This window comes from Epinephelus fuscoguttatus, linkage group LG14, assembly GCF_011397635.1.
Source record: "Epinephelus fuscoguttatus linkage group LG14, E.fuscoguttatus.final_Chr_v1".
NCBI lineage: Eukaryota > Metazoa > Chordata > Actinopteri > Perciformes > Serranidae > Epinephelus > Epinephelus fuscoguttatus.
This window is the reverse complement of record NC_064765.1, coordinates 36,569,072-36,580,152: the sequence shown is the minus strand read 5'-3', so window position 1 is coordinate 36,580,152 and position 11,081 is coordinate 36,569,072. Positions and strand designations below refer to the sequence as shown.

The 11,081-nt window shown below is 38.6% G+C and overlaps 1 protein-coding gene across 1 annotated transcript in view; it reads right to left on the bottom strand.

Moving 5' to 3' along the window:
* Window positions 1-154: 154 nt before the first annotated feature.
* bach2a (BTB and CNC homology 1, basic leucine zipper transcription factor 2a) overlaps window positions 155-11,081 on the bottom strand; it is an 84,872-nt gene continuing 73,945 nt past the window's right edge. Inside the window, exon 5 of the mRNA XM_049596251.1 lies at window positions 155-11,065. Coding sequence (XP_049452208.1) covers window positions 10,625-11,065 — 441 coding nt within the window. The 3' untranslated portion in view covers window positions 155-10,624. The remainder of the gene's footprint in view (window positions 11,066-11,081) is intronic.

Below are 11,081 nucleotides of genomic sequence, written 5' to 3'. Positions count from 1 at the left end.
AACTATGTGTATCTGTATATAGTCATTTGTATATGGCCATTTCATGAGAAATTATGATACTTTATATTGTATTCAGATTAAATGCTTCTTAACAAAACAGTAATCATTTTGTCAACAGATACTGAATCAGTATTCACACACCAACAGCACACTGTAGAATTCTCATGCTTTTTGTTTTATTTCTCAAGAAAAAATGCCTTGACAAAATGCTTTTCTTCATATCAAATAAACAAAACATGACATGTTGCACAATATTTACAAAAGAATCAAAACAAAACGAAGGTCATTTGAATATTCAAAGATAAAAAAGGAAATCACAAATGCTCGATCTGCATATAACAGTCATGTATCAGGTACTCAAAAAAAAAAAAAAAGAACATGTAAAAAATGGCTCACCAAAATCTACAAATACAATGAAGTAACCACTGTAAAAAGTTAGAAACAACGCCACAGAAACTGTCTACATGTCTATCATACAGTCCTTACCCATAAGAAGAGGTATGCTGAATTATCCAGGTAGATAAGTGCTTAGAGTCTGTTCAACTGAGACTCGATTAATGAACGCATTCTGTAAACAGATTGGAATAAATAAGTGCTTCCTTTAGTAGGCCACCATGTATTGTAATTTTAAAAAAATCATTTGATTCCAAAATACTCAAGGGCAGACTCTTCTGTGTAAACCCACTGCTTTAACCACTTAAACACTGGATCCTAGATTAGAGCTGCACTCAGAGATGATGGACACTTCAGCATCCTATGCAACATAACAGCTCTGAATTAACTATAAAAGGATAGTTTGGATTTTTTGAAGTGGGGTTGTATGAGGCACTTATTCATTCTTAATGTATTACCAACAGTAGATGTCAGTGGGCATGCCCCCAGTTTGTAGAAACAGGGTGGGGTCCGATGCACTGCTATAGACGAGGTCAACAATTAAACATATTATAGCCACCTAAAAAGAGTCCCACCTAGAACAATGAATATCAGTTTAAGAGCACACTACACTGAGAGTATTTCCCTGCTCTACTTTGCCGTCAGACAGCGATTTCCGATGGGGAGCTGAAGCTGTTTTACTGCTCACTTCAAAGCCAGACTCCACTGAGAAAAACACTGCTGATCACAGGAGCTGTTGGTCTACCGCTGCCTTGAACAGTTTTTTGTGTGTGTGTTTTCAACTCAGTCTTACTCCGAAGTCATTGAACGCCGGTGCTTAGTCGGTGACTTCCGACATCAGACACTGACGAATGAAAAGCCATGCTTTCACATCAGCATGATACGTGGCCGTTATTGTTTAATGGTGCCCGGCAGCATCAGGGGCAAAACTGCAGTACAACAATGAAAGTAGGGCAGGTGGGAGGGGTGGTGTATGGTTCCAACAACCACCAACTTTTACCCAGGAGGTCGGTGTTTGCTTCCCCTTAGTCTCGCTCACCAGACCTTTCTCAAGAAAAGTAAGGTCTGGCTGCGCCGACTCTCACTTTAAGACCAATCACAATCGTTCTGGGCGGTGCCACAGCAATGGTGCACTTGCAAAAATATTGCCAGGGAGAAACAGGTTTTGGTGTAACACGCCCACAAAAATATCACCTACAGGACGCGAACCATGGCAGAAAAATGGCTACATCCCCGCAAGATCAAACACTGCAAAAGTTAGTAAAGGACGTGTTGAAAACTGCTACACAACAGCGGGTGGCTCGTTCCGCCCAGTGAGAGGCTGATCTATGCAGCGAACTTCCGCCCACTCAGACTAGCTTCCCCTAGGACTGTGAAGTCTAAACCTAACCATGTGCTGTTGTTGGCAAAATGTAACTATGTGTGTTTGTTGTTGAAGGTTTAAAAAATGTCAGTTCACAGTGTTGTACCAACATAGTGTGTTTACTTTGGTCTTTCGGCTTTGAAGAGAGCTTAGATGTGGAACTGAAGCCGTTAATGGCTTTTGTGTTGGAATGGAATGTCTGACAGAAAGGTAAAGCAGTGAAAATACTCTCAATATAGCATACACTTTTACTGTAATGATTTTTTAGGTGGTGAAAATACGTTTTGCTGCTGACCCTCATCCACAGCAGCACATTGTTAAGCTACCATTCAGACACTCATTTAGACATCTCCTCAAACAATGGGCACACTAGCACATATTTACTGTAGATAATAACCTGACTATGGACAACTACCTCATACACCCCTCTTCAAAAAAATACAAACTATCCGATTAATATTTCAGCACACTGTGTAAACTAGTGGTTCTCAATCATGTATCACAGTGGTCCAACAGTCTGCAGGGTTTTTGTCTTTCTTTTCATGTTGCTTTTCATTTCTTTCAGTACAGCTGCAGATAGTTGAAACTTGCTTGTGTTAGCTGATCTGTCACAGTGAACATCATGTCAGCTTTTACTGTTGCCAAAGGTTTCTTTGCTGTGTGGCGATTTGCAGGTGCAGATTGTTCTTAAACCTCTGCGCTGCATTACCGCACAATAAAAAGGTCTATGATGGATTACAGAGCTCAGGCCAGTTTCAAGTCCCCACAGGTTCCTTTTTGTACCGTACTGAAATGAAGTGAAACCATCAGAACCTAACTGAGAGATCAGGAGTGTATTTTGTGGTTGGCTCTAATAGCAGAATGAGGAATCTACAGTCATGGGCTAAAACAAGGGAAAAAAGAAGATCCTGGAAAAAATAGCTCCTTTAAATTGAATTATTATTTAGCACTGGTGTTGCAGATGCCCCATGCTGACTAATCAAATAATACTGATAGACACTGATACATTTGATGTCAGTTGAGGTCTGACATGAATTCATGAAGAAGTTGTCATGTCAGTAATGTCGTGTTCCATTTATGAGGAATATTGTTCAGTGTCCATGTTCCACCTCCTCAGGGTTGGACTTCTGCAAAATGCAGAATAACCAACTTGAAACATTAGATTTTTTCACATCTCCTAAGTGCAGCCTTCAATTAATGTAACACCACTGTTTGTTTATACATTTACAGCATTTTAACACTGGTTAACTAAAAAGTCAAAATGAGGCACGGAATCATTTATTCGGTACAAAAAACATTATGTATGTTTTGATATCAATTTTTCATTAGTCTTGACATTTTTTTGCAAAGTGTTGTACAGAATATGATTTTAAACTCAACAAAATGATTTGATGCCTCATTTTGATGTTTACCCAAATCAACCCTAACCCTTCCTCCAATTTACTTTAGCTCAAATACAGAAACAGCAATTGACTAATTACATCAAGTACATTTTTATCTTTCAACAGTTGATCCTCTAGTATGGTGAATTCCTTGCTGACACCTACAAGAGCATATGAAGAGCCACAGTGGTCAATATTAAATGAATAAGCAAGATGTTATTTAACAAATAATCATATGAATAAATACACACAAATATATAATGTCGCCATGAAATTGTAAAATAAGCCAAAGGCTTTCTAAAACTACTATGGTTATTGTGAAATGTTATTTCTTTTCACAATAATCATTTATTACATGTTTTAAATCCAGCAGTTTTCAAGTAATGTTTTAAAAATGTGAGTCACTGTTTTACAGTTTCATGGTAATAATATAAATGATGTCTGTATTTATTGATAGGATTACTTATATTATTTTGTCTATTTATCTATACTGAACAATTTGGGTCTCCATATTTATAGAGGGGGAGATGTACATGGCTGATTTCACTATCCGTCATAAAAGAGAGGTTTATAAACATCCATCCATCCATCCATTAGCTATACCTGCTTATCCTTCACAGGGTCACTGAGGGCAACCTAGTCACCAGAAAAAATGTTGGCATTGAACATTTCTGCAAACCACAGATTTGTTACATGAATACATTATTATCTAACACATGCATTGCAACTTTACATTTCAACAATGTTGTGGTAAACGTGAGGTTATGTTTAGGCACAAAAACTACTTGGTTATGGTTGGGGAAAGACCATGTTGTGGCTCAAAACACCCAGCAAGAACACAGAAATGTGTGTAAAGAAACAGTGTCTTTTTGAGGCACTAACCCAGCTGTAAAAATAGCTATGGGTTGTGAAAAAAAACCACCCATGTTTGGGGGCTGAAAAGCCGCTGGAAAAAAGCAATGAACAAAAAAACAAGCAGATGTGTTGTCTGTTGGTTTCCGACAATGGTCTGAGGCTTGGCAGGTGTCTTGTCTAGGTGTACCGCCATCCACCATCCCCTCCACCTCAAGATGACAAAGTCAGCTCTATTAGAAACGTTAATATGATTTGTACAAAACCTGCAAATGAAATATATTTGTGGTTTACAGAAACAGTGCCAGCATTTTCTTCTGGTGACTGAGCTGTAGGACACCAGTCAGGTCACCAGGCAATCATAGGGCTGAGACAGAAAGACAGACTACCATTCATACTTACATACACACACCTACAGGCAATTTAGAATCAACAATTAACCTAACATTTATGTATTGGACTGCTTTATGAATAGTGAAACAAAGAGGGGTCAGAAAGGGCCGCATCCACGTTTTTTGGACACTGTTGCAATGCAGTTTTTTGAATCTACAGACTAGTTTCCCTTGGATAAAATCTTTTGTTCCCTTACTAGAGAGTTTGGCCGCTGTAACCTCTAAGGCAAGATATTATAGCTGCACTTGTCAGATGCTTATTTATCTCACAAATTCATCAACACTTTTAACTTAGGTATAATAAAAAAGAGATTTCCTATTAAACTTAATTCTCAGGTCATAATTCTATCTTTACAAAATAAAAAGCTCATACACAAAACTGTAAACATACTCACACCCCTTTAAATTGAAATATTAAACTTAAGTACATGTGTGACTTGTAAATGAAGACTTATTTTTCATGAAACTGACAACAATAAAAAAAATACAACTGTTAACAAATCAACTCTAAGAAAGGGTAGCAACCTACATTTTACATCTATGCAACTTCCTCTACACCCGACCCCAACCCCCAACAACAACAGTCCAAATAAATAAATTAACAAGTTCACATTGAGGAATTAAAGTCTGTAAAGTCAGCTGAGCAGTGTTCTTCAGTGTACTCTGAGCATTTAGCACATTCTACTGAGATTATCATTGGCTAACAGTGATAACAGCAGATTTGTCTGTAATGTTTAATCTGAGCTCATTCTAGTCTGTTAAAGCTAACATGGCTGAGCTGCCATTAAACACAGATCCAAATGGTTTTGATTTAGAATCCAAATGTTCCACTTACTTTTAAAACTAGGAGTTTGACATTCACAAAATCACACAAAGAAACAGCAGCCCTTTATTTGAAGGCTTATTTAACCAATTTCTAAAAAACAAAACAAAAAAAAGCAAGTGCAATGAAATATTGATTGCATTTCAAAATCTAGTGTGACCTTCCTGTGCTAAAAGTGATTTCACTCTGCCCCTGATGGACAAAAGAAACCAAAAAACACACCCAGTGCTAAAATGCCACGGCTGTGCTCTGCTGTGAAGCTGACAGCGCAGCAGCAGAGTGTCGGGCAGCAACACAGCAGACGGCAGCAGCACTCACCCCTGCCACGTGCCCCGCCATCGACTTTTCAACAGCAGATGAATTTGGCATCTCCCTAAATCAATAATGTGCCAGCGTGTTTGTTTGGAGCTTTGAACCTCATACCATACGCTATTAGGGATGCTGATTCCTAAGTAGAAATTGATCATTTTTTGTTTAGTGTTTAAACAAATTCACATATGATGTGTGGATTTGAAAATGTAGGTGTTTTACACCAACATACTGTACCAAATACTTTAAGTAGGGCTATTCGTCTTATGTACAATACAAGAACAGTGCAGCTAAATACATAATTACCATAAGTACAAACACTAAATTCTTACTACTTTTAAAACAATAAATAAATGGGTCAAAAAGAGCACTTAAGATTTGTTTAAGCTGTTGTTTAAATGACCACACCAGTGTCTTTAGATTTCAGCCGATTTAACGTGGTTCATTATATAACTACCATCCATTTTCCAAAGCATCACAGAGTAAGTTTTTTTTTTAAGCATGTTTTCTCCACTCTCCAGACAGATACTGGTTTCCATTCATTTCTCTCTATAATAAGACATGATATACAAATTAAGTAGGAGGCTGCTGAGGAAACCATCACAGTGAACATTATATCTGTTGCTTTATGTCTGTCATTTCATTCATTGGCTTTTTTTAGTTGAGTGACCTGATGTGCAGGACACTCAAGTCAACCTTTCAGAACAATTTCAGATGACCATTTATTTAGCAGGTCCTTTATCATGTTAATTCCTTTATCATTCATGTAAAAATATAGTTTCAGAGAAAGTTTCCTAGAGAGGAAATGAAGATAATGTTCTAAAACACAGTACCTCATTTATAGGATTTTTTAAGAGTGAACAAGGAAATAATGTTGTAGTATGGACCCCTAAAGTCCTGAAGAGTGATAGTTTATATATTTTGTGCACACATGTTAATTATCTTGTGGGAACAAGTTATAAATATATCGTGTGCACACTAGATAACAACTTGTTCATACAATTGTTCCCACACTTGTTCGCACACGATAATAAATTGTTCCCACAAGATAATTAACTTGTTTGAACAAGATAATAAATTATTCGCACACTTGTTCCCTCAAGAAAATTAACTTGCGCACACAAAGTAGTAACTTGTTCCTACACTTGTTACCAATAGATAAAAAAAAATATTCCTACAAGATAATGAACTTGTTTGCACAGGATAATAACTTGTTCTCACAATATGTAACTTTTCCCCACAAGATAATTAACTTGCACAAACAAAATAATAACTATTTTCCACACTTGTTCCCAAAAGATAGTTAACTGTTCCCACTAGATAAAAAAAAAATGTTCCCACAAGATATAAACTTGTTTGCACAAGATAATAATTGTTCCCACACTTGGGCCCACAAGATAATTAACATGTGCTCTTGTTCTCTTGTTATCAAAAGATACCTTGTTCCCACACCTGCAAGAACAAGATAATAAATTGTTCCCAAAAGATAAAAAAATGATTCCCACAAGATAATTAACTTGTTTGCGCTTGATAATAACTTGTTCTCACAATATATAAATTGTCCCCACAAGATAATAACTTTTTCCCACACTTGATCCCACAAGATAATAAATTGTTCCCACTGGATAAAAATATTGTTACCAACAACATAATCGACTTGTTTGCACAAGATAATAATTGTTCCCACACTTGTTCCCACAAGATAATTACATGTGTATACAAGATATTGTTCTCCTGTTATTAAAAGATAGTAACTTGTTCCCACACTTGCAAGCACAAGAAATTAATTTGTTCCTGCAAAATGTTTGTGGGACACAAACATGTTGACTAAGCAAAGATAAATTAAATCAACTGAGAAACACTGCAGCATGCTTTGGAAAATGGTCAGCAGAAACATAAATAGACACCAGTATGGTCCATACATCTATTTAGACACCCAGTGACTGGCTTGGGCTTTGAGTGCCAACGTCACAATGCATCTGCTCATATCCAATGCCAGGTGTCACCTCTTGGAGGTGCTGGGCAGTGCTTCAACTTTGTCATGTAGTTCTGTCTCTTAGCGCAGATATGAAAAAAGGCAAAAGAGAATTGTGTAGAAATGTCCATCTGAGTACAAGAAAAAGTACAAGTGAAGTTTGACAAAAGAAACTTTGCATAATGAGAGTTCATTTGACCTTTTCATCGAATGTAAAATTTTACAAATACACACCTTTGGTAACATTTTACTTTAAAGTCCTGTGTCACTCAACAATTACGAGATCATTAAAAATATTAAGTCATATGACGAAAGGTAAGCTGTTTGATGTTGTACCATGTACTGAAGAATTCAAAGGATCAGTTCAACATTTCCCCAAATATGCTTATTTGCTCTCCTTCGTAGGGTGAGGTGAGAAAGTTTATATCAGTCTCATGTCTGTGTGTGAAGTGCAGAGCTGGATCTCCCCTGTTTAATGTGAAAACAAACAGAAATGTAAAAAGATAGTTTGTGGCTTTAGTCAGCAAACAGTGCACAGCTTCCTGAAACCTTGTGCCGTGTTCACATCATACTGTTCAGATCATAATTACAGGCATCAGAGGGAAAACATCTGAGGGTTAGTCTCCTGGTTGTAATTTCTTGTCAGAGGTATCTAAGATGTCTCTCTCTTGGTGAAAAGAACTACAGTAGCGCTGACAGATCTGAGGCTGAAAAGTTGCAAAGTTATGCCTACATCTGCTTTAAATCCAATCCAATATTAATATTTATACAACTTAAAATGATGGCTCTGGTTTCACTTGTCAACAGACTGCTACAAACATGGAAAACAATCTATTTTTTCTCATACTTACTGAAACTGTCACTATATCCTGACAGTGGTACATGAGACAGATTTTTCTGTGGCTCATAGTGCTGCTAATGGCAAGGATCCACCATGCCTGAACAAAAACAATTAATCAGAGCCAGTGGCGATCACTGCAAGTGCACATGCTGCGCTGCCAACAAAACTGTACATGACAAAGACAAGAAAACAGTAAACAGTTAAAAGCAAACTACAAAAAAATAGTTGTACTGAGCCAGAGATAAAACAAGAGTAAACATCAGAAAAACTTTTCCAAGGTGGAGAAAGGATTCCAGACTCAGAACCTGGACTCCCTACAGGCTCTGAGAGGTTGTTTTTGTTTAGGCACTGTCTATCCTTGCAAATGCCATTAGCACCACTAGGAGGGTCTTCATAGATTATCTGTCTCATTACTACTGTCAGGATATAGTGACCGTTTCAGTAAGTGTGACAAAAAGTTTTTCTAAAAGTTACCTTCTGAACCTTTAAATTAGAGAACTGCCTGCAAAGCTAGCAGTGGCTTTAGTCGTCTTGGATTCATGCCTGACCACTTTTTTAATCTCTTTCAGTTCTGTTGATACGTCACCGGTGGAACATTATTGTCACAGTGAGGCTGCCAGGTTTGAGACCAAAACCTGGATCAACTGTGTCAAGTAGCTCGTGCTAAGTCCAGAAACGCTGGGTGCAACTCTGCCTTGTGCTGGGTTCAGACTACATGGTATCAGCCTGATTATAGCCCGACGTGGTGTCGTACGGTGTCGACTCGGATCATGAGCGTGAGTGTTTTATCCCGTGTAGTGTGTCATAGTAGACGACAACTGACACCACGTCTGGGACACCTCATGACGTCCTGACAGAGAGTATAGCATGTATGATTTTCTCCCTGTCTTGTATGACTTCTCTCGTCACAGCTGTCACTTTGGACAATAGGAACACAGCTGTCGTGGACAACTGTATGGCAACAACACCCCAGGGTTTTTGATATTTCCTCTAGGGATGTTACCACACAGGGTAAACAAGGAAAATGATGGTGTGAAACAGCAGAGACACTTTGTCAACCCGCTGAGTACTGCCATTAGTGTCAAGCTAGCAAACAATGTTCTTTCTTCATAATGGCTACCAGATTCATTTCAAACAGTCTACATTATAAACGGGTCGTTATTAATTATTCCCTCTGTATTTTATATTTTTACTTTTTATCTGCTCCCGTTTGTCTTGCTAAAGTTAATGCATCATGCCGTCATTTCAAACTCAACACTTCCTGTATCTGTTTCAAATTAAAAGCCCCTTATAACTTGGTTTAAGAACATCCCTTCATTTCCTGAAAAGGCTTTTATTGTGACACATTTGCAGGAACTTGTTGGGGAGGATTCAGTGACTTGCGTCATTTTCATGAGCTTCAAATGAAGCTCCTGCCATCTGGTGACACTTGTTACATCACTACAATAACAGTCACAGTGACTGAAATAATAATAGTAATAGGGAAGAAAATAGGTCAAGAATAATCCGATGGCATCACGCACGTCATGAATGACGACCCCGGATGACTGGTCATGGACCAACGTGGAGACTGTCATGTCTGTCAGCCGAGTCACAGCAAGATTTTATGACTCCACAATCACGTAATCTTACATAGTGATGTCAGATTAGTGATGCTGTGTAGTCTGAACCCGACATTAGAGTTGTTGACAGGCAGGTTTTTTTTTTACTTTGGACTGAGCCAGGCTTTATGCTAAGCTAGGCTGCAGCTCTGTTCTTTTTTGGACTGTCTGAACATCTCACGCTCAGAGAGAAAGACAATAAGCATATATTAATAAAAGCAATGAACCAATGCTTCAGTGAAGTAGAAGTGACAGATGCTGACTCAGAGGTCAAATATGACTTATCAAAATTATTCATATTATTAAATGATTAATTCTATTGACTACAAATCAGTTGTACGTAGAGAAGTAATTATCCAGATTTGACAGGACTGTAAAGTAAAGTGCATGTACATGTTAACAGGGACATAAGTGAACATTCTGAGGAATTCCTGAGTTGAACCTCCCATGATGCACGAGAGAGGGAGGGAAGCTGACAGGAAGAAGAAGTCAGGATGAGACAGAGACAGAAAGAAAGAGAGAGAAAGCTGCCAGTGCTTCTGTTTATCACCAGTCCAAAAATACCTGTTGAACAATATTGCTGATAAGACAACGCTTGTGTCATCCATTACAAAAAAAGAACAAAAATACTTCAAATATCAAGGTATAGACAAGTAGGAGTGTGTCACAGACCAAAGTGTTTGCCACCAGACTCTAAGTACAGTTCTGTCTCTTCTGTTCCTCTGTTGTACATTTCTCAGTCATTTCCTGACAGAAATCCACTGTTACAGTGGGGCTACATACTTCCTCAGTGGATCCCAGCACCAGCGGACACTCAGGGTTCTCCTGCCCCAGACCTGACACCTCCACCCCAGGCTGCCTATCCTCCACTTGCCCCTGACTGGGACCCACATCAGACAGACACGCAGTATCGCTGTGTTGTGACACGGGCGACCTGGGCTGTGACGAGCCCTCGTCAGAAGAAGGCGACGGTGGGTTAGATGTGAGGTCGATGCTGGCGGAGATGGAAGGCGGCTGAGTGCCCTGCACCTCCCTGCACACTTGCTGTGAGAGGAAAGACAGGTTCTGCCACAGCTCCGACATACAAACCTTCAGCTGGTTGCGCTCGCTCAGCAGCTTCTCTTTCTCGCACACCTGAGTTTATAAGACA